At 43.1% G+C, this 24,937-nt stretch overlaps 1 protein-coding gene across 1 annotated transcript in view; it reads left to right on the top strand.

The window, feature by feature from the left end:
* LOC124606246 (UDP-glucosyltransferase 2-like) overlaps positions 1-24,937 on the top strand; it is a 110,166-nt gene that overhangs the window by 60,737 nt on the left and 24,492 nt on the right. Inside the window, exons 3-5 of the mRNA XM_047138221.1 lie at positions 14,325-14,784; positions 23,748-23,970; positions 24,057-24,276. Of these exons, the coding sequence (XP_046994177.1) occupies positions 14,325-14,784; positions 23,748-23,970; positions 24,057-24,276 (903 nt within the window). The remainder of the gene's footprint in view (positions 1-14,324; positions 14,785-23,747; positions 23,971-24,056; positions 24,277-24,937) is intronic.

The raw sequence follows: 24,937 nt of genomic DNA, 5'->3' as shown, positions 1-24,937 counted from the left end.
AGCTTCCGTTCCCCCACTGCTGTTACTCCCGGATACCCAGTGGGAGAACATAGGGCAGGTGGCTGCGTCCCACGTTAGAGGTCTCCATAGCCTTATCTTTCAATGATATATCGCAAAACAGAAACTTACCCATGATGTTCTGCCTTACCTTGATAGAGAGTGTTCTGCTATTGCACTGCCTGTCACGTTCTCTGGATCTAGCTTGATCCTATTGAAAACGTCTGCTCGTGGGTTTCCTAGAGACTGGGACGCCACCAGACGCGAGCCACAAGTGATTAACTCTGACAAAGAGCCGAAACTGCGCATAACAGCGTTCATGCATCTGTCATCCAAGCATAGTTCAACTCTATGCCCACCTGGAATATCTCTGCCTGAGTCGGTAGCCCTATGTACTAAGTATCACATCCTGTGTAACCCCAAATAACGTACAAATTATATCATTTATTCTTTGTATTATACTGCACGCACATAAGATGTAAAATTTCATTGTTTGCAATTCTACCTGATTTTTCAACTTTATTGATCAGCAGTTTACTATTGCAAAACACCTTACTACAGAAACTTCTAGAATCCTGCGGAATTTTCCAGAAGTCCGCTATCTAACTATTATTACGTTTCGTGGCCTCCTTTCGTGAAAAGCAGTAATCGGGATAACACATCTTTACTTACTAATTTAGAAATAGAAAAAGTGTCGGTTGTAAGCTAAAACACGATGTGTATGGAAACTGAAATCAGTTGTTCATATGTGCGAGTCTGTTCTTCCGGACATTTGCAAAAGGACAGACACCACTCAGCAGTCTTATACACTCTAAGGCAGAACAAACGACGCACCACGAAGGAATTACCTGAATGGGACGGAAATCAGTAGACATGATTTATATGTACAGACAACCAAATGATAGTACACTACTGGCCATTAAAATTGCTACACCAAGAAGAAATGCAGATGGTAAACGGGTATTCATTGGACAAATATATTATACCAGAACTGACATGTGATTACATTTTCACGCAATTTGGATGCATAGGTCCTGGGAAATCAGTACCCAGAACAACCACCTCTGGCCGTAATAACGGCCTTGATACGCCTGGGCATTGAGTCAAACAGAGCTTGGATGGCATGTACAGGTACAACTGCCCATGCAGCTTCAACACGATACCACAGTTCATCAAGAGTAGTGACTGGCGTATTTTGACGAGCCAGTTGCTCGGCCACCATTGACCAGACGTTTTCAGTTGGTGAGAGATTGTGCTGGCCAGGGCAGCAGTCGAACATTTTCTGTATCCAGAAAGGCCCGTACACGACCTGTAACATGCGGTCGTGTATTATCCTGCTGAAATGTAGGGTTTTGCAGGGATCGAATGAAGGGTAGAGCCACGGGTCGTAACACATATGAAATGTAATGTCCGCTGTTCAAAGTGCCGTCAATGCGAACAAAAGGTGACCGCGACGTGTAACCAATGGCACTCCGTACCATCACGCCGGGAGATACGCCAATATGGCGATGATGAATACACGCTTCCAATGTGCGTTCACCGCGATGTCGCCAAACACGGATGCGACCATCATGATGCTGTAAACAGAACCTGGATTCATCAGAAAAAATGACGTTTTGCCATTCGTGCACCCAGGTTCGTCGTTGAGTACACCATGGCAGGCGCTCCTGTCTGTGATGCAGTGTCAAGGGTAACCGCAGCCATGGTCTCTGGGCTGATGGTCCCTGCTGCTGCAAACGTCGTCGAACTGTTCGTGCAGATGGTTGTTGTCTTGCAAACGTCCCCATCTGTTGACTCAGGGATCGAGACGTGGTTGCACCATCCGTTACAGCCATGCGGATAAGATGCCTGTCATCTCGTCTGCTAGTGATACGAGGCCGTTGGGATCCAGCAGGGCCTTCCGAATTACCCTCCTGAACCCACCGATTCCATATTTTGCTAACAGTCATTGGATCTCGACCAACGCGAGCAGCAATGTCGCGATACGATGAACCGCAATCGCGATAGGCTACAATCCGACCTTTATCAGAGTCGGAAACGTGATGGTACGCATTTCTCCTCCTTACACGAGGCATCACAGCAACGTTTGACCATGCAAGGCCGGTCAACTGCTGTTTGTGTATGAGAAATCGGTTGTAAACTTTCCTCGTGTCAGCACGTTGCAGGTGTCGCCACCGGCGCCAGCATGGTGTGAATGCTCTGAAAAGCTAATCATTTGCATATAACAGCAATTTCTTCCTGTCGGTTAAATTTTGCGTCTGTAGCACGGCATCTTCGTGGTGTGGTAATTTTAATGGTCAGTAGCGTATTTTGAATTATTTATTCAAGAGAAAAACTTTCACAAACTGAACTGGTCAACAACGCGTCGGTTCACCTATGTCCATTATTCAAGCAGTTATTTGGCTTGTCATTGATTTACTGAGCCGTTGGATGTCCTCCTAAGGAACATCGTGCTTTCCGTCTGACTGGCGCGTTAGATCGTCAAAATCCCAAGCTGGTTGGAGGTCCCTTACCATAATGCTCCAAACATTCTGAACTAGTGGTAGATCGTGAGTCTTTGCTGGCTCGGCAAGCATGAAACAAGCAGTGGAAACTTTCGCCAAGTGCGGACGGGCAGTGTCTTGTTAAAATGTAAAACCAGGATGGCTTACTGTGTAGGTCAGGAAAACGGGGCTTGGAAATTCCTCGAGGTAGCACTGTAGCCAAAGGGTGCCGCAGATGTCAACCAAAGCGATTCTGCTATGGAAGAAAAGGCACCATAGACCATCACTTCATGTTGTCGGGCCGTATGGTGGGCGAAAGTCTGAGGCGTCTCGACACACGCTTTCGGCCTAGAGTATCTTTGACTGGAGTAGAACTGTCTTGAGCGATGATTCCTGCTTCGAACTGTGCCATGATGAACAGCAAAAATGTGTCAGTAAACGCCCCGGACAGCAGTGGGATACCCAACTGACTGTCAACCGCGATATGGTCCGACAACGAGGAGTGATGCTCAGGGTGGCATTTGTTTTCATTGCAGAACCCCTTAGATGTCATCTGCGACAACCCTACAGCGCACCAGAAAGTCATGGATATTCTACGCCCCGTTTTGTTGCCTTTCTTTGCAAGCCATCCTCGTAGTACATTTCAGCAATATAATGCCCACCTGCACTCGTCAAGACTTTCTACTGCTTATCTTCGCGCTTGCCATATCCTATCTTGGCCAGCAGGGTCACCGTTGAGAACGTTTGGAGAAATATGGACAGGGCCCTCCAATCATCTCGGGATTTTTACGATCCAACCCGACAAACGGACAAAATTTAGCATGATATCCGTCTGGAGGACATCCAACAACTCTGTTAATCAATGCCAATCCGATAGGAATCAGAGGTGGAACAACGCTTTATTGACTTGCTCAGGTTGTTAAGGTCTTTCTCTTGAATAAATTATACAATTTATCTGAAATTGTAATCGCTTATTTGTCTTAAGACCCCAGCCAGAATCGGACATTGAAAAATATCCAGAGGCCACTAGTGAAACGTTGTGCCGCATCGGTACACAAAGTCTCATTTACTGCTTTAAGCGAACGGTCGCCTTAACCGCCTCAGCTGTCGGGGCACACTTTCTGCCCGTTATCATCACTGCTCGCAGTTTCACCTGATCCCCGCAAGAGTTCAGACGTAGTGTGAGTCTGCACTAAAGGTACCATTATTCGCCGTCAAGGTGCATGTACTGTATACATTCTATATTCGGTATGAGGCTGGAAAGTGTGCTCGGATAGCTAAAGCGGTTAAGGTGACCGCTTGCATAAAGTGGGAAATCCTGCCCGATTTGGACTGAGGTCTGAATTTCTCTTACATCATGTATATATAAGGCACTGAAACAAGAAATGGTGTTTGCTCTTTCGGACATGTCAGAAAGAACAGATGCTACACATGTAAATAATATATACACGCCTTGACGGCGAATAATGAAACCTTCCGTGCCGATTCGCGCTACGTCCGAACTCCTATGGGTACCAGGTGAAGATTCGAGCTACGAGGATAATGGACGCTGGACACTACCTGTATAATGTGCGACTAGTTGAGGACTCGGGTTGGATGAAAACGTGAGCAGATAGCAGGAGCAGTAAAGGCGACCACTCGCGTCAAGCGGGAGATCAGGATTGGAGTCCCGGTCCAGCACAAATTTTCGCTTTGCACCATTGGAGTTATTTTAATGCCCAATTGATGCTGAGGTCTGACTTTCTCTAACATCATGAAACCGACCAGTTTGTAATGTATTTCAACATTTATTTGCTCATCTGTAAGCTTTCGAACCACTGCACGCTCATCGTCATACGGTAGGTATCTAAAGACACTTTATACCTTTTACCAAATACAATTAATTTCTTATGTCGTATCGACGTCATTTAATCTCGGGCTTTGTGTGTATTGCTAAGCATTCAGGTGCACTTAGCTTAACAAATGCGATGACTGGCTGCAGTTACCACTCAGTTCTTCCGCTACTCTCAGTAGAGTGCAATGATCAACGCCCAGATTGGAATAAGTAAACTATTTTCCTTGCATTAGTACTTAGGTGGTGTCAGAGAGAAAACGTTTTTTTTTTTTTTTGTTTGAAATTATGTTTTAAGTTCGCTGGAAGTCATAAATGCTCTGATTCTCAAATGTTAGATGAATATTGTATGCGTAATTTTCGCGGCATTAGTCACACAGTTTCTAACTCTACTACATTGAAACAAACTACATCTTTGATACTACGAAAATACACGTTAATTTTTTAGTCACACAACTTTGGAAAGAAGGCATCTGTAATGTAACTGACAATCAGAAGATAAATTTGGAGCAATGAGTTATTTGAGGTGATTTGCACACGACTGTTAGGCATTTTAGTCGTTAATACCTTCTCTGGTCAGTAAACTGCCGCTTATAAAAACTATCAGTTTAATAAGCCTAGGCTGCGAGATACTAACACGAATTGTTTACAGACGAATGGGAAAACTGGTAGAAGCCGACCTCGGGGAAGATCAGTTTGGATTCCGTAGAAATGTTGGAACACGTGAGGCAATACTGACCCTACGACTTATCTTAGAAAATAGATTAAGAAAAGGCAAACCTACTTTTCTATAATTTGTAGACTTACAGAAAGCTTCCCCCCTCCCATGAACCATGGACCTTGCCATTGGTGGGGAGGCTTGCGTGCCTCAGCAATACAGATAGCCGTACCGTAGGTGCAACCACGACGGAGGGGTATCTGTTGAGAGGCCAGACAACCGTGTGGTTCCTGAAGAGGGGCAGCAGCCTTTTCAGTAGTTGCAAGGGCAACAGTCTGGACGATTGACTGATCTGGCCTTGTAACAATAGCCAAAACGGCCTTGCTGTGCTGGTACTGCGAACGGCTGAAAGCAAGGGGAAACTGCAGCCGTAATTTTTCCCGAGGGCATGCAGCTTTACTGTATAATTAAATGATGATGGCGTCCTCTTGGGTAAAATATTCCGGAGGTAAAATAGTCCCCCATTCGGATCTCCGGGCGGGGACTACTCAGGAGGATGACGTTATCAGGAGAAAGAAAACTGGCGTTCTACGGATCGGAGCGTGGAATCTCAGATTCCTTAATCGGGCAGGTAGGTTAGAAAATTTAAAAAGGGAAATGGATAGGTTGAAGTTAGATATAGTGGGAATTAGTGAAGTTCGGTGGCAGGAGGAACAAGACTTCTGGTCAGGTGACTACAGGGTTATAAACACAAAATCAGATAGGGGTAATGCAGGAGTAGGTTTAATAATGAATAGGAAAGTAGGAATGCGGGTAAGCTACTACGAACAGCATAGTGAACGCATTATTGTGGCCAAGATAGATACGAACCCCACACCTACTACAGTAGTACAAGTTTATATGCCAACTAGCTCCGCAGATGGCGAAGAAATTGAAGAAATGTATGATGAAATAAAAGAAATTATTCAGATAGTGAAGGGAGACGAAAATTTAATAGTCATGGGTGACTGGAATTCGAGTGTAGGAAAAGGGAGAGAAGGAAACATAGTCGGTGAATATGGATTGGGGCTAAGAAATGAAAGAGGAAGCCGCCTGGTAGAATTTTGCTTAGAGAACAACATAATCATAGCTAATACTTGGTTTAAGAATCATGAAAGAAGGTTGTAAACATGGAAGAACCCTGGAGATACTAAAAGGTATCAGATAGATTATATAATGGTAAGACAGAGATTTGGGAACCATGTTTTAAATTGTAAGACATTTCCAGGGGCAGATGTGGACTCTGACCACAATCTATTGGTTATGACCTGTAGATTAAAACTGAAGAAACTGCAAAAAGGTGGGAATTTAAGGAGATGGGACCTGGATAAACTGAAAGAACCAGAGGTTGTAGAGAGTTTCAGGGAGAGCATAAGGGAGCAATTGACAGGAATGGGGGAAAGAAATACGGTAGAAGAAGAATGGGTAGCTTTGAGGGATGAAGTAGTGAAGGCAGCGGAGGATCAAGTAGGTAAAAAGACGAGGGCTGGTAGAAATCCTAGGGTAATAGAAGAAATATTGAATTTAATTAATGAAAGGAGAAAATATAAAAATGCAGTAAATGAAGCAGGCAAAAAGGAATACAAACGTCTCAAAAATGAGATCGACAGGAAGTGCAAAATGGCTAAGCAGGGATGGCTAGAGGACAAATGTAAGGATGTAGAGGCCTATCTCACTAGGGGTAAGATAGATACTGCCTACAGGAAAATTAAAGAGACCTTTGGAGATAAGAGAACGACTTGTATGAATATCAAGAGCTCAGAGGGAAACCCAGTTCTAAGCAAAGAAGGGAAAGCGGAAAGGTGGAAGGAGTATATAGAGGGTCTATACAAGGGCGATGTGCTTGAGGACAATATTATCGAAATGGAAGAGGATGTAGATGAAGATGAAATGGGAGATACGATACTGCGTGAAGAGTTTGAAAGAGCACTGAAAGACCTGAGTCGAAACAAGGCCCCTGGAGTAGACAACATTCCATTGGAACTACTGACAGCCTTAGGAGAGCCAGTCCTGACAAAACTCTACCATCTGGGGAGCAAGATGTATGAAACATGCGAAATACCCTCAGACTTCAAGAAGAATATAATAATTCCAATCCCAAAGAAAGCAGGTGTTGACAGATGTGAAAATTACCGAACTATCAGTTTAATAAGTCACAGCTGCAAAATACTAACACGAATTCTTTACAGACGAATGGAAAAACTGGTAGAAGCCAACCTCGGGGAAGATCAGTTTGGATTCCGTAGAAACACTGGAACACGTGAGGCAATACTGACCTTACGACTTATCTTAGAAGAAAGATTAAGGAAAGGCAAACCTACGTTTCTAGCATTTGTAGACTTAGAGAAAGCTTTTGACAACGTTGACTGGAATACTCTCTTTCAAATTCTAAAGGTGGCAGGGGTAAAATACAGGGAGCGAAAGGCTATTTACAATTTGTACGGAAACCAGATGTCAGTTATAAGAGTCGAGGGACATGAAAGGGAAGCAGTGGTTGGGAAGGGAGTAATACAGGGCTGTAGCCTCTCCCCGATGTTGTTCAATCTGTATATTGAGCAAGCAGTAAAGGAAACAAAAAAAAATTCGGAGTAGGTATTAAAATCCATGGAGAAGAAATAAAAACTTTGAGGTTCGCCGATGACATTGTAATTCTGTCAGAGACAGCAAAGGACTTGGAAGAGCAGTTGAATGGAATGGACAGTGTCTTGAAAGGAGGATATAAGATGCACATCAACAAAAGCAAAACGAGGATAATGGAATGTAGTCGAATTAAGTCGGGTGATGCTGAGGGAATTAGATTAGGAAATGAGACACTTAAAGTAGTAAAGGAGTTTTGCTATTTGGGGAGCAAACTAACTGATGATGGTCGAAGTAGAGAGGATATAAAATGTAGACTGGCAATGGCAAGGAAAACTTTTCTGAAGAAGTGAAATTTGTTAACAGCGAGTATAGATTTAAGTGTCAGGACGTCATTTCTGAAAGTATTTGTATGGAGTGTAGCCATCTATGGAAGTGAAACATGGACGATAAATGGTTTGGACAAGAAGAGAATAGAAGCATTCGAAATGTGGTGCTACAGAAGAATGCTGAAGATTAGATGGGTAGATCACATAACTAATGAGGAGGTATTGAACAGGATTGGGGAGAAGAGACGTTTGTGGCACAACTTGACCAGAAGACGGGATCGGTTGGTAGAACATGTTCTGAGGCATCGAGGGATCACCAATTTATTATTGGAGGGCAGCGTGGAGGGTAAAAATCGTAGAGGGAGACCAAGAGATGAATACACTAAGCAGATTCAGAAGGATGTAGATTGCAGTAGGTACTGGGAGATGAAGAAGCTTGCACAGGATAGAGTAGCATGGAGAGCTGCATCAAACCAGACTCAGGAGTGAAGACCACAACAACAACAACAGAAAGCTTTTGACAATGTTGACTGCAATACTCTCTTTGAAATCCTGAAGGTGGCAGGGGTAAAATACAGGGAGTGAAAGGCTATTTACAATTTGTACAGAAACCAGATGGCAGTTATAAGAGTCGAGGGGCATGAAAGGGAAGCAGAGGTTGGGAAGGGAGTGAGACAGGGTTGTACCCTATCCCCGATGTTGTTCAATATGTATACTGAGCAAGCAGCAAAGGAAACAAAAGAAAAATTCGGAGTAGGTATTAAAATCCATGGAGAAGAAATAAAAACTCTGAGGTTCGCCGATGACATTGTAATTCTGTCAGAGACAGCAAAGGACTTGGAAGAGCAGTTGAATGGAATGGACAGTGTCTTGAGAGGAGGATATAAGATGAACATGTTCTGAGGCATCAAGGGATCACCAGTTTAACATTGGAGGGCTGTGTGGAGGGTAAAAATCGTAGAGAGAGACCAAGAGATGAATAAACTAAGCAGATTCAGAAGGATGTTGGTTGCAGTAGGTACTGGGAGATGAAGAAGCTTGCACAGGGTAGAGTAGCATGGAGAGCTGCATCAAACTAGTCTCTCGACTGAAGATCACAAGAACAACATAGACTATGGGAAGTTATCTGTTGGAATAATCGATAATCATGACTTCGATCAAGTTCAAACGATGACCAATGAAAATACGATTTCATTGCCACATTGGAGTTACCACTGTTCGATACAGCGCGACTATTGGATAAGCGTTGGATGACATACGTCTACAGGTGATACTTTCGATTAACCACAGGTAATAATGATTGAGACAAGTTAGAGGACAGTGGGTCACATCGACAACATGTAAACACAAAATAGGTCGAAAACATTGTATTAATTAGCTGCGCTATTGAAATACCACGTCAGAGACTCTACGATACATTCTAATCAAAAATAGTTATTTATAATTCCTATTCATTCGTACTGTTGTTTAGCGATTTCATAATTTGTATCAGAAACCCGGTTCGAAGAGAGCTGTAGTGAACTGTCGGTGCAAAGTACTTCGACTCCTTTGACCTACTCATTCTTCGTTTGCTATCCACCAACGTATCCGGACCCTCGTAGAACTCCCTTCTAAAATTATGTCCAAAGCTTAACAGTTTTCGTTTCCAGTATTTTTTTACACAAACTACGAATATACAAACAAGAAAATAAACGTAGTAGGGAACAGGACAGTAATACAATACAAACGTTTAGAAACAGCATTTAAACGTTTACTACAGAACTGTATGTTATTCGTCGTGACATTTTATGTCAAGTGACTACTCATCAGTCGCATTACTTTTTACGATCTCACAACATCTATAAAAGCACTTCATATTTCGGCCTCTGCTTACCACAATGTTGGCAATGCAGTTTAAGGCCTCTACTAACCACAACGTTGGCAATTAAATTTGTCACAGTGCAAATGTACACTGACGGGAAAAATTCGCAGCACCAAAAAGTCCTTAATGGACAGCAATAAAATTTCAGAAACACATTTCTCTAGATAACACATTTAAGCGATTGACATTGCAAGTTCACAGTTAAATGCTAGCACGAGATTAGCCACTCCAAATGTGCAATACTAGTACATTAACAACCGGTGTAACCACTAGAATGTTGATTCCAAACATGCAGACGTGCATGCATTTGTTGTACAGGTGTTGGATGTCAGTCTGAGTATGGCGCTGCAGTGGTCGTCCGATGATCTCCCCATATGTGCTCGATTGGATACAGATATGGTGATAGAGCAGGCCAAGGCGACATACTAACACTCCGTAGAGATGTTGAGTTACAACAGGTGTATGTGGGAGATGGTTACACTGTTAGGAAACATTTCCAGAAAGACTGTTCAGGAATGGCGCTACAACATGTCGAATCACCAGATTAAGTGCAGATTTGTAGTCAGGGCGCTCGGGGAAACCACGAGAGCTCTGCTGTTATACGAAATCGCATGCGAGGCCAGATCTCCAAGTGAGGTCCAGTGTGTCTAGCACGCAGACAGGTTGCTTGTAGGCCCTCAACTGGCCTCATTCTAACCAAAACACGGTCATCACTGGCACCAAGGCAGAACCAGCTTTTATCAGAAAACGCACGAGACCTCCACTCTATACTCCAATGAGCTCTCGCTTGACATCACTGAAGTTGGTGGCTGTTTGGGGTCGGTGAAACGCATGCTACAGGGCGCCTGGACCGGAGCTGTCCATGGAGTAACCGATTAGTAACAGTTCTTTGTGTCACTGTGGTATCAAATTCTGCTGAAACTGCTGTTGCAGATGCAGTACGACCACGATGGTCTTCCCTCTCGGCTGTGAAACGTGGCGTTAGGAGCCTGGTCTTCATGCGACCGTACGTTCTACATCTACATCTACATGGTTACTCTGCAATCCACACTTAAGTGGCTGGCATAGGGTTCATAGTTCCATTTTCGTACTACTTCTCTAACATTGCACTCTCGAATAGCGCGTGGGAAAAAGGAACACCTAAATCTTTCCGTTCGAGCTTTGATTTCTCTTATTTTATTATTAAGATCATTTCTCCCTACGTAGGTGGGTGTCAACAAAATATTTTCGCATTCGGAAGAGAAAGTTGCTGATGGAAATTTCGTAAATAGATCTCGCCGCAAAGAAAACGACCTTTGTTTCAGTGATTGCCACCCCAACTCGCGTATCATATCAGTGACACTCTCACCCCTATTGTGCGATAACACGAAACGAGCTGCCCTTCTTTGCACTTTTTCGATGTCCTCCGTCAATCCTACCTGTTAAGAATCCCAAATCGCGCAGGTATATTCCAGCAGAGGACGGACAAGTGTAATGTAGGCTGTCTCTTCAGTGGGTTTGTCACATCTTCTAAGTGTTCTGCCAACAAAGCGCAGTCTTTGTTTCGCCTTCCCCACAATATTATGTATAGGTCTTTTCCAATTTAAGTTGCTCGTAATTGTAATTCCTAGGTATTTAGTCGAATTGACACTCCTTAGATTTGTGCGATTTATCGTATACCCAAAATTTTGTCGGATTTCTTTTAGTACCCATGTGGATGACGTCGCGCTTTTCTCTGTTTAGTGTCAATTGTCACTTTTAGCACCATACAAAAATTCTCTCTAGATCATTTTATAATTGCAATTGATCGTCTGATGATTTTACTAGACGGTAAATTACAGCGTCATCTGCAAACATTCTAAGGGGGCTGCTCAGATTATCACCTACATCATTTATGTAAATCAGGAGCAGCAGAGGGCCTATGACACTACCTTGCGAAACGCCAGATATCACTTCTGTTCTACTCGATGCTTTACCGTCTGTCACTACGAACTGTGATCTCTCTGAGAGGAAATCACGAATCCAGTAACACAACTGAGTCAATACTCCCTATGCACGCAATTTGATTAATAGTCACTTGTGAGGAACGCTATCAAAAGCCTTCTGGAAATTTAGGAATGTGGAATCGATTTGAGATTCCTTGTCGACTGCACTCATTACTTCATGGGATTAAAGAGTTAGCTGCGTTGCACAAGAACGATATTTTCTGAATCCGTGTTAGTTATGTAACAATAAGTCATTTTCTCCAGAAATGGTTAAAATGGCTCTGAGCACTATGGGACTTAACATCTGAGGTCATCAGTCCCCTAGAACTTAGAACTACTTAAACCTAACTAACCTAAGGACATCACACACACCCATGCCCGAGGCAGGATTCGAACCTGCGACCGTAGCGTTCTCGCAATTCCAGACTGTAGCGCCTAGAACCGCTCGGCCACTTCGGCCGGCTCATTTTCTTCAAAGTGATTCATAATGTTCGAGTATAGAGTATACTTCAAAATCCTTCTGCAAATCGAGGTCAGTGATATGGGTCTGTAATTCAATGGGTTACTCCTACTTCCTTTCTTGAACATTGGTGCGACCTGTGCTGCTTTCCAGTATTTAGGAACAGACCTTTCGTCAAGTAAACGGCTGTATATAATTGCTAAGAAAAGCGCTGTTGTGTCTGCATACTCTGAAAGGAGCATGATTGGTATACCATCTGGATCGGAAGACTTGCCTTTCTAGAGTGATTTGAGTTGTTTCGCAACACCTAAGATATCTACATTTATGTCACTCATGCTAACAGCTGTTCTGGTTTGAATTCTGGAATATTTACTTCGTCTTCTTTCGTGAAGGAATTACGGAAAACTGTATTTAGTAACTCCGCTTTAGTGACACCATCATCGGCAACATTTCCATCGCTATCGCGCAGTGACGGTATTGACTGGTTTTTGCCACAAGTGTACTTTACATACGACCAGAATCCCTTTGGATTTTCTCGTAACCACCCCTGCCAGAAATCGGGTACGCTCTACCATTCCCTCTCATTCTTTTAACACTTGCGAATGGGGGGGGGGGGGGGGGGGAGGGAAGAGCGACTAAAGGTATACTTTCTTCTCCTCCCCCCCCCTCCCGCCCCTCTTCAAGACTACTAACTTCTGTTACTCCTCTGTCGTTCCGCCAGACTTATGTGGGAGGAAGTAATATTTTATCCGATCCTCCTAAGAACAAATGTTCTCTGAAATATCACTGTAAACCGATATATTGATATAACGAGTGTTTTGCGGGCACTTCTTTAGTGGACGAATGATGTGTCATTATTAAGCTTCTTCCAATTAACATCATACTTTCGCTTGTCTTTCTTTCACTTAGGTCACACCTGATGGCTTCTCCTACATATTTACAGCCCTTATTGTTTTCAGATATTTTCCGTCAGTAGCTTGCGGTGCGGTGTAATTTCTTGCCGGCTCAACTGCCAGGCTCTGCACTAATCACCGATCCTCAGCAAGTCTACCTGCATTTCGCCACGATCTTCTGGCGTCCCATTCTTCCTACACATAAGAACAGCCTTATGCGGACTCATACGTTATCCACTAGATCGTTTCTATATTACCAGTAACAATCATATAACAATCTATAACAATCCTCTGTAATACTCCAGAACTCACTTTTACAGGTGTTCATTTCGTCCCGTTAAGAACAGCGTATCCAGTTCTTTTAGCTAATTATAGAAATCAGCTTTCAAAAGCTGAAAGACTTCTATAACTAGCAATCAAACAGTTACCATTTGAATGTCTACCGTCCAGAATCGGTATGCCAGTCAGGTAGAATCGCTGTGAGCAATGAGAGAATCATGCCATCGACGAAGCAGTTGAAGATACCCGTTTGATAAAACACTGTGTCCTGCTGCGTGAAGGAGTCCGTAACTGTCTTTTGCATATCGTCGTCCAACAGGAATCTCTTCAAGGCGTCTTTAATTGGAGCGGAGGTGTAGTAGCCGCATGGGGAGAGATCAGGACTATACGGTGGGTGCTGGTGTGTCTCTCCCTCCTGTCCGTAATGGATGATGCTGGCCTCTCAGATCGACCGGCGTCTTCTGTCGAAGCGCGATCAGTACGGAACTTGGTGCACAATTCTTCAACTATGGTTTTGGACTGACATGCTGCCCAATACACATTCCTCCCTCTCCGATGGATGTCTAGTCGTTCTTGCCCTTCGGCAGCCAAGAAAAGACTAATAGCACCTTTGTCGTGTTTGGACGCTTTTCGTAATAACGTCGCTGTAGTTCACACTTCCCCATTTACAGCACGAGCATCGAAAAGACGCGACTGCAAATCTAGTACCTTGCTCATATGTCGGTGTTTGTACGCCCGCATGGGAGTCGGACTAGGTTGCATATGCGCTACGAAAACATTTCTGTTGGCCCTTATATATGTTACGATGACCGACACATCTGTATTTTCTGCCCCTAAATGTTTGGTTATATTGATAATATAAGTAATTGTATTCAGTCACGGGGATGCAAATTACTAAATGTATTTTCACTTTTAAACAAGACAACGTATCACTTAAATATTTTGTGTTTCAGATCGAAGGACAAATTTGACTTGGTCGTCCTCGAGACGTTATTCTTCTGGTGCTATTTTGGCTTTATCCATGAACTGGGTTCACCACCTGTCGTCGGATTCCTCTCGGTGGGGATGACCCCCACTCTTAACAGCCTGATTGGAAATCCGTACAATCCGTCCTATATACCAGATTCACATTCGGTGCTCACATCTCACATGAGCTTCTGGGACAGAATGCGCAACAGTTACGACGTTCTGAACTTGCTAAGCCACTTCTACAACCATGTCCTTCCTGCACACAGCAGACTGATAGAGAAGCACTACGGCAAACACGTACCTGATCTCGAAGAAATGATAAGCAACATCAGTTTAGTAATAGCTGCCAATCATTTCAGTATAGACTACCCACAGCCATTGCTGCCAAATGTGGTACAGGTCACAGGAATGCACATCGTTCAAGAGAGGAAACCGCTGCCAAAGGTAAGTTCTGTCTCATATTCTACCATAGGGAACACAGCAATGTTAACTGCTTGTTCTTATCGGAACTGTATGCTTAGAATGAAGAACTATAGAAAGAAATGTAAACAACGATTAGCGATTTCCGTGTTTATTTATGTGACTTTATTGTCAAGCCTATTGTCTGTTGAACAATGTCGTCGCTTGCAATGAACTGTCCACAGAGAAATTACTCATAAGTGACGTGATTATTCTTTAGTATTTACACATTTGAGTCTTATTTACATGCACTACTAAATAAACACTGTACCTTACAATCAGTTGTAATTGTGAAAACGCATTATTACAGTCTCAAACGAGAAAATTTCAAATCTCAGCATGCAGCTCTTTACATACCAACACAGCAATGATTAAATGATGTCATATGCCTTTTGTCTAAATGAGTTAGATGGAATATGTACGACATCAGTGACATGATAACGCTGTCAGTATTTACAACATACTATTGAAATCTGTGGTATTACATTCAATGATGAAGAAGTACCCCTATAAGGATTGATATGTGAAGACAGAAAAAAACAGCAAATTAAGTCTTTGTTGAATAAGATAAAGCGCTTTCTGTAGCATTAAGGATACAACGTGTCTGTACTCCAAAAATATATTTTTTGTGGAAGGAGGAATGAAAGCATCGCACCAGATACTGACGCCTCACTGACTGTTATTGTAGTTGTGGAACAGTGCCCAATAGATGAACCAGAGAGCCGACACAGCTTTACGAAAGCTACATAATGTGGAAATAGCGGATTCTTGGCAGATTCTTGGATGGTATCAGCAACCTATTACTTTGGTATGATTTTGGGAGAAACTCTTTTTTGCAAGTCATCCTTCTTTACCATAGCTAAAGAGGGTGCTACTGAAGAGTAACAAAAAATGCTAAAAACACTCGGACTTGCCGGCGTCAAAATTTAAGCTGATCTATTGTAGACACATCGATAGATATCTTCTGTGGAACACTCATCTGGTACAGGAGATGTGAGACACTTCAACGTATGCAGAAAGGTCATCCAAGAGTGAAGGAGTGTAAGAGATGACGATGCGCCAGTTTAATTGCTACAAGACCCCTAAACGGCAAAATAGCCCCAGGGCATGCAGGTGTTAAGCATACTCCAATTGAGATATTGTTCACAAATTCTTTGACTGTTGGGAAACTCATCGCTAGTACGAATTTAGAGACAGAATGCCCCAGAGTCCTGGCTTGCTGTTTCGGCCGCCATCGAATGTGCTACGATCATGCTTCTTGTCCATTTCGTGTCCCACACTATGGCCAGAACCAATTTTGATTAAACACCACGCCAAAATCCTCTGTTTACCGAGAAAACAGGAAAGCCATGTCTCCCCAGTAAAAGGGCTAGTTCATACAATGAAGGCTTTCACGACCGGGTCCTTAGTTGCTGATAAATCTTCCGGGCTTCAGGTCGTGGTCCGTAAAACAGTAGGAACGGAAAAAAATCTTGGACAGCGACCATACAACCCGAAAATTTACAAGCATGTAATTGAACTGCTTTTCATACTCTGTGAAACTCGTAAATCGTATGATCAGCCATGCAGTTCTGCGAAATGAGAGAAACTTGCATTCCAATAGCCATTGTGAAAGTAACATACTGTGAAGCACTCACCATGGTAAGGAGCGAAGCAGACGACCCAGTCATCATAAACAGTAATCTTCGAAGTGAAACTCAAACTATATAGCACATGGTGAAACATGGAACAGTAATCCAGTTTATACTTAGCAGAAGAGCCTGTGATACTACATTTATTGTATTAGGGAATTAAGCTATAAAATAAAATAAGAAACCTCACGATTTTCTGTGTGTCTCTGAAACGAGAGGAGGAAATTACAGATCATAATTTCCTTTGTAGAGGAGTGATCTCGTGCCAGGTTAATATTAATGAAACGCCGTTGAAACAGTAATTATTACTGCTAACCAAGGTAGCGGTGACCACTGGAGTCATAAGAGTCCTGGAGAGTTTCTCAGTGCTCGCTTGTAAGACATACATAGTTCACTGTAGGAACGGCTGTTCAGGGTGGTAATAAAAAATATTGTCTGCCCTGGCAGTCTGGTGTTTTCTTGTTGGAACTGCGTTTTTAAATAGGATCCAGCATGGTCACTCAGCTTCGCTTTTGTCGGTGTCCTGGAGCATAGTCGTTGCCCACCACGGTGGACCTTTAGGTAAGCTCCTTGTTAACGAAAGACTGGCTCTAAGTTTTCGTGCACTAATGAGAGGAATGAGAAACTGGAGACAGAGTGTGATGTTTGTTATTTGCGAGACGTAAAGAATCTACGTGAATCATGCGATCGGAAGACAACCACCTGTCACCCTGACATGAAATAGCGAGATGCTACGGCCTAGAGACTAGTTAATAGGGAATAATGTTCCGCTGTTGTTCCTCATTGCTATTATTTATCTCTCTCTCACTCGTCTCAACCCTACAGCGGCTTTCTTTACAGTAATACGTACGAGGGGGGTACAGTAACTAAAGCAATACTTTTTTCTGAAAGCAGGCTGGTTTTATTCAGGATTCCCACACGCCATAGTACTCCCAACTCTTCTGGCTAAACAAACCTGTTGTTTGTGTTGTGGTCTTCAGTCCAGAGACTGGTTTGATGCAGCTCTCCATGTTTCTCTACCCTGTGCAAGCTTCTTCATCTCCTAGTACCTACTGCAACCTACATCCTTCTGAATCTGTTGAATCTCTTTACACAAAAAAACCTATTTTTCAATATCTCCGTTCAATGTAACAACCTTGCGCCACGTTACTGAGTGGGCCTGTATGCCCGCATCGCATGGTACCACTTTACTGATCGAGTCTGATGCAATGTTTTGTTGCATCAAATGCCTACCCATCATCGACTCACTGCTTCCCATGGAATGCATCCTTCATTGGACCAAACAGGTGGCAGTCGGATGGTGTGAGGTCCGGGCTGTAGGGTGTGTGAGGAAGAACAGTCCAATAAACTTGTGTGAACTCCTCTAGGTGGACGAGTATGTCAAAACCAGTAGAGAGGTCCAGTTGAGCATAGAGGTGCCTGATACTGATCCGTCGATCACCTCGAGTGATAGTGTCCGCACGTTCCTACACAGCAGCAGTCACAGCTGTGTGTGGCCGGCCGGAAAGCGAGAGATTGGACAGAATTATGCGACCTTGTTGCGATGACGTCATACGCCTCGCCCTACAACCCGCTGTGCTTTCCTTCACTGCTAGGTCTCCTTAGGAATTTTGTAAGCGCCTATGAAATCTGCGATGCTCAGGTTTTCCGCCAAAACAAACTCAATGACAATTCTCTCCATTACAGACGCCATTTTGAACGCTACGGAAAGCGATCTGTCTGAACTTCATGAAACTAAAAAATTTAATTGATACTTGATCACGTGTAAAACCTTTTACTGGATACAAATGCACAATTTCATTCGGATTTCAGTGTTTAGAATTCGTTTTCCTGTTTGTTTACAAAATTTAAATGCAGAATGCATTTCAGTTAATGAGTCAAGTTAGGGCTTTTTCCGATGTTCTGATTGTGGTACGACGCTTCCAGTTCACCTAATTTTCCGTCATAAGCTTCGCCTAATCGATTTATAGTTGCCTGCTTCATTGGCGTCTGGAAGTAGGATCGAGTCAGGTGCTTCCAGGGCTACCTTCGTTGTGCTGTTAAAGGAAGTGGGGGGTGGGGGGCAGGCGAGATGTACAGTCAGAGACTGTTGTGCATCAGAAAGTAATATGAAAAGGGGACGAAAATAAGTACGATTGTCGCAATAGCAGAACCCGCCTGCAAGGTTCCTCTTGGTGAGGTAGGCCTTTGCGCAGAGGCCGAAGTCGGCGCGGGTAAGGTGCATGAGATACGCATCTGGATGGCATCCTCAAGTCCCTTACCCTTATCCACAAATATGTTGCCCGCAATTGCGGATATTAAAATTTCGCAAGCCATTTTAAGCCTTTCAGTTCACCTGATTTCAAACGGTATGATCACCTATGGCCCATATTTTCGGCTGTTGCTGACATAGCTTGTAGTTTATATTCCATTCACTAAGCAAGTAGAGGCCCATTGTGCCATATCCTCGATACAGTTCCGTAAGCTACAGTTCTCTGTCATATTTAATGAAATTGACTTTGTAAAATTTTCTGCAGAAGATTTCCACTATACAGGGAATCCAGATGCAAGGAGTCACATAGTGCATACTGTATAAAGTAATTCATATAATTTATTCATCGAACTTATCTTAATCCCTGATAATGTTAAATCATGTTCACTTATTACATTTCTCAGAGTAGTAATCGTCGCATTGTGTACTTGTATTTAAGAGGTACACTTATAGATACACTGATTTTATCCTGAACTTAATTCATGACTTATTCGCTACACAAACAAGAGTCAGACCATGAAACGTACATTCCAAGGGATGGGGTATCTTAAAACTGCCTTCAGCCATAGAAAATTGCATACGCGATCTCGAAATAGGAATGGCTCAGGTGTAAGGTTGCTTCTGGGTGTTATGGGAACAAATTGTACAGGATGACTTGCACAGGATTTCTATTTGGTGGGATAAATGGCAGTTTGCCCTTTTGTCTCATGATATACTGCGAACCATGTATGAAGGACAACAGACCTACTCCATATTATAGATTTCCGAAATGCATTTGAATCGGTGCCCCAGTGCAGACTCTTTACAAAGGCACTAGCATATGGAATGGGTTTCCAGGCATGTGAGTGGCTCAAAAACGTCTTAAGTAACAGAACACAGTATGTTGTCCTCAACAGCGAGCGTTCATCAGAGACAAGGGTATCGTCAGAAGTGTCCCAGGGAAGTGTTATAGGACCACTTTTGTCCTGTATATACATAAATGATTTGGCGGACAGGGTGGGCAGAAGTCTGTGGTCATTTGCTGGTGATGCTGTGGTGTACGGTAAGGTGTTGAAGCTGAGTCACTGTAGAGGGAAACAAGATGACAGACAAAATTTCTAATTGGTGAAATGAATGGTAGCTAGCTCTAAATAAAGAAAAATGTAATTTAATGAGGATGAGTAGGAAAAATAACCCTCCTCCTCCATGAACCATGGACCTTGCAGTTGGTGGGGAGGCTTGCGTGCCTCAGCGATACAGATAGCCGTATCGTAGGTGCAACCACAACGGAGGGGTATCTGTTGAGAGGCCAGACAAACATGTGGGGCCTGAAGAGGGGGAGCAGCCTTTTCAGTAGTTGCAGGGGCAACAGTCTGGATGATTGACTGATCTGGCCTTGTAACACCAACCAAAACGCCCTTGCTGTTCTGGTACTGCGAACGGCTGAAAGCAAGAGAAAACTGCAGCCGTAATTTTTTCGGATGGCATGCAGCATTATTCTATGGTTAAATGATGATGGCGTCCTCTTGGGAAAATATTTCGGAGGTAAAATAGTCCCCCATTCGGATCTCCGGGCGGGGACTAGTCAGGAGGACGATGTTATCAGTAGAAAGAAAACAGGCGTTCTACGGATCGGAGCGTGGATTGTTAGATCCCATAATCGGGCAAGTAGGTAAGAAAATTTAAAAAGGGAAATGGATAGGTTAAAGTTAGATATAGTGGGAATTAGTGAAGTTCGGTGGCAGGAGGAACAAGGCTTCTGGTCAGGTGGATACAGAATCAAATAGGGGTAATGCAGGAATAGGTTTAATGATGAATAAAAAATAGGGATGCGGTAAATTACTACAAACAGCATTATTGTGGCCAAGATAGATACGAAGCCCACACCTACCACAGTAGTACAAGTTTATATGCCAACTAGCTCCGCAGATGACGAAGATATTGACGAAATGTATGATGAGATAAAAGAAATTATTCAGATAGTGAAGGGAGACGTAAATTTAATAGTCATAGGGGACTGGAACTCGATAGTAGGAAAAGGAAGAGACGGTAACGTAGTAGGTTAATATGGAATGGAGGTAAGGAATGAAAGATGAAGCCGCCTGGTAGAATTTTGCACAGAGCATAATTTAATCATAGCTAACACTTGGTTCAAGAACCATAAAAGAAGGTTGTATACATGGAAGAGGCCTGGAGATACTGGAAGGTTTCAGATAGATTATATAATGGTAAGACAGAGATTTAGCAACCTGGTTTTAAATTGTAAGACATTTCCAGGAACAGATGTGGACTCTGACCACAATCTATTGGTTATGAACTGTAGATTAAAACTGAAGAAACTGCAAAAAGGTGGGAATTTAAGGAGATGGGACTTGGATAAACTAACAGAATCAGAGGTTTTAGAGAGTTTCAGGGAGAGCATTAGGGAACGATTGACAGGAATGGGGGAAAGAAATACAGTAGAGGAAGAATGGGTAGCTCTGAGATAGGAAATAGTGAAGGCAGCAGAGGATCAAGTAGGTAAAAAGACGAGGGCTAGTAGAAATCCTTGGGTAACAGAAGATATATTGAATTTAATTAATGAAAGGAGAAAATATAAAAATGCAGTAAATGAAGCAGGCAAAAAGGAATACAAACGCCCAAAAATAGGATCGACAGGAAGTGCAAAATGGCTAAGCAGGGATGGCTAGAGGACAAATGTGAGAATGTAGAGGCTTATCTCACTAGGGGTAAGATAGATACTGCCTACAGGAAAATTAAAGAGACCTTTGGAGAAAAGAGAACCGCTTGTATGAATATCAAGAGCTCAGATGTAAACCCAGTTCTAAGCAAAGAAGGGAAAGCAGAAAGCTGGAAGGAGTACATAGAGGATCTATAGAAGGGCGATGTACTTGAGGACAATATTACGGAAATGGAAGAGGATGTCGATGAAGATCAAATGGGAGATACGGTACTGTGTGAAGAGTTGAGAGAGCGTTGGAAGACCTAAGTCGAAACAAGGGAGTAGAAACCATTACATTAGAACTACTGATAGCCTTGGGAGAGCCAGGTATGACAAAACTCGACCATCTGGTGAGCAAGATGTATGAGACAGGTGACATACCCTCAGACTTCAAGAAGAATATAATAATTCAAATCCCAAAGAAAGCATGTGTTGACAGATGCGAAAATTACCGAACTATCAGTTTCGTATGTCACGGCTGCAAAATACTAACACGAATTCCTTACAGACGAATGGAAAAACTGGTAGAAGCTGACCTCGGGGAAAATCAGTTTGGATTCCGCAGAAATGTTGGAACACGTGAGGCAATACTGACCCTACGATTTATCTTAGAAGGTAGATTAAGAAAGCTTTTGACAATATTGACTGGAATACTCTCTTTCGAATTCTGAAGGTTGCACGGGTAAATTACAGGGAGCGAAAGGCTGTTTACAATTTGTACAGAAACCAGATGGCAGTTATAAGAATCGATGGGCATGAAAGGGAAGCAGTGGTTGGGAAGGGAGTGAGACGGGGTTGTAACCTATCGCCGATGTCATCCAATCAGTATATTGAGCAAGCAGTAAAGGAAACAAAAGAAAAATTCAGAGTAGGAATTAAAATCCATGGAGAAGAAATAAAAACTTTGAGGTTCGCCGATGACACTGTAATTCTGTCAGAGACAGCAAAGGACCTGGAAGAGCAGTTGAACGGAATGGACAGTGTCTTGAAAGGAGGATATAAGATGAACATCAACAAAATCAAAACGAGGATAATAGAATGTAGTCAACTCAAATCGGGTGATGCTGAAGGAATTACATTAGAAAATAAGACACTTAAAGTAGTAAATGAGTTTTGCTATTTGGGGAGCAAAATAACTGATGGTGGTCGAAGTAGAGAGGATATAAAATGTAGACTGGCAATGGCAAGGAAAGCGTTTCTGAAGAAAAGAAATTTGTTAACATGGAGTATAGATTTAAGCGTCAGGAAGTCGTTTCTGAAAGTATTTGGATGGAGTGTGACCCTGTTTGGAATTGAAACGTGGACGATAAATAGTTTTGACAGGAAGAGAATAGAAGCTTTCGAAATGTGGTGTTAGAGAAGAATGCCGAAGATTAGATGGGTAGATCACATAACTAATGAGGAAGTATTGAGTAGAATAGGAGAGAAGAAAAATTTGTGACTCGACTAGAAGAAGGGATCGGTCGCTAGCACATGTTCTGAGAGGGCAGCGTGGAGGGTAAATATCGTAGAGGGACACTAAGAGATCAATACACTAAGCAGATTCAGAAGGATGAAGGTTGCAGTAGGTACTGGGATATGAAGAAGCTTGCACAGGATAGAGCAGCATGGAGAGCTGCATCAAAACAGTCTCAGGACTGAAGACCACAACAACATGTCCTGATACACCGTTAGTAGCGGCCTGCTTGATACAGTCATGTACTTTAAATACCTGGGTGTAACGCTGCAAAACGATATGAAATAGAACGAGCGGGTCAGGATTGTAGTAGGAAAGGAGAATGATCGACTTCGGTTTATTGGGAGAATTTCAGGGAAGATTGGTTTCTGTGTGAGGGAGACGGCATATAAAAGGCTACTGCGGGCTATTCTTGAGTACTGCTCTGGTGTTGGGAATCTACACCAGGTCGGATTAAAGGAATCCATTGAAGAAATTCTCAGGGGTGCTGCTATATTTGTGATGGTAGGAATTCTAGGACAATATAAGCATCTATATATTAGACCGCGTAGAAAATTCTGCGACCCAGTCTTGATTACCGCTTGAGTGTTCGGAATCCCCACAAGGTCGTATTAAAGGAAGACATCGAGGCAAAATGGTTCAAATGGCTCTGAGCACTATGGGACTCAACAGCTGAGGTCATAAGTCGCCTAGAACTTAGAACTAATTAAACCTAACTAACCTAACTAACCTAAGGACATCACACACACATCCATGCCCGAGGCAGGATTCGAACCTGCGACCGTAGCGGTCACTCGGTTCCAGATTGTAGCGCCCAGAACCGCACGACCCCTCCGGCCGGCACTCATTTTATATATCGACCTTGTAAGGTAGGGGGAGGATCTCTCTTACATTTTGTATTTTCAATAGGAAATACAGGACTTTCTGGATGGAGCTGAACACGGGTTCATATACTTCAGCCTGGGGTCGAATATGAAGAGCAGCTTCCTTCCTGAGAACACACTCGCAGCGTTGCTGCAAGCGTTCGCAGAACTGCCGCAGAGGGTGCTCTGGAAGTTCGAGGCTACAGAACTGCCTGGGAGGCCAGACAACGTGATGATAGCTGGCTGGCTGCCGCAGCAGGACGTACTCGGTATGGGCTCTCAATTGTTTCTCTCCTCTTAAAAGTCAACTAAATGTGTGAAATGAGAAACCACCTCGTGCGTTCTTTCTTTACAGCTCACAAAAATATACGACTATTCATCACTCAGGGAGGTCTGCAGAGCTTCAACGAAGCAGCTTATTTCGGAGTTCCTCTCATCGGGATTCCATTCTTCTTCGATCAGAAGTATGAAGTTGCCAAGATGGTTAATGCCGGAATCGGAAAGAAATTGGTGCTAAGGTCTCTAACGAAAGAAACTGCTCTGGATGCTCTCAACGGCGTTCTCCGAAATTCGAGGTAAATTTGCAATTATTTTGTCGGTTATAAGAAAAAGCAATTTCTAGTACTTAATGAACGGCGGTAACAAATTCTGTTTTATCAGTCTCGACATCGAGGTCGTTATAGACGGAACATCAGGTCAGATAGGATGAAGATAACTATAAATTTGCATTCCGGCTTTCACCTGACAAAATTTAGGGAAACCATAACAACCAAGATGAGGATGGCTGGACGGTAATTTCAATCTCAGTCCAACCGAATAAGAATATATTGTTTCAACCACTTTTGCTTAAAGAAGAGGCGCAGTAATCAGCACATTGGACTCGTTTTCGGGAGGGTGGAAGTTCAGATCCCCGTCTAGCTATTCAGTGTTTGGTTTTCAGCGGTTTCCCTAAACTACTTAAGGCAAATGCCCGGGTGAAATTCGTACAGTAGTTAGATGCACTTACTCTGAAAGGTTACATAATGTTTCATGTCAATTGATGTGTGGGAAAGTCATTTATTAATTCAAAGGGTGGTGTGCGATTTTTACGCACAGGAACAGGGCCTGCCGGCATAACGAGGATACGGAAGGCAGATGGCACGCACTCAGCGTGGAAAGCCGTTCTTTAGCCACAAGGCTGTTGAGTGCAGCTAAAAGAAACTTTCAGCTTTTCCATCGTCACCTTATGTCACTACA

This window comes from Schistocerca americana, chromosome 3 (genome assembly GCF_021461395.2).
Source record: "Schistocerca americana isolate TAMUIC-IGC-003095 chromosome 3, iqSchAmer2.1, whole genome shotgun sequence".
Lineage (NCBI taxonomy): Eukaryota > Metazoa > Arthropoda > Insecta > Orthoptera > Acrididae > Schistocerca > Schistocerca americana.
The sequence above is the reverse complement of the archived record's forward strand: the minus strand, read 5'-3'. Positions and strand labels throughout refer to the sequence as shown.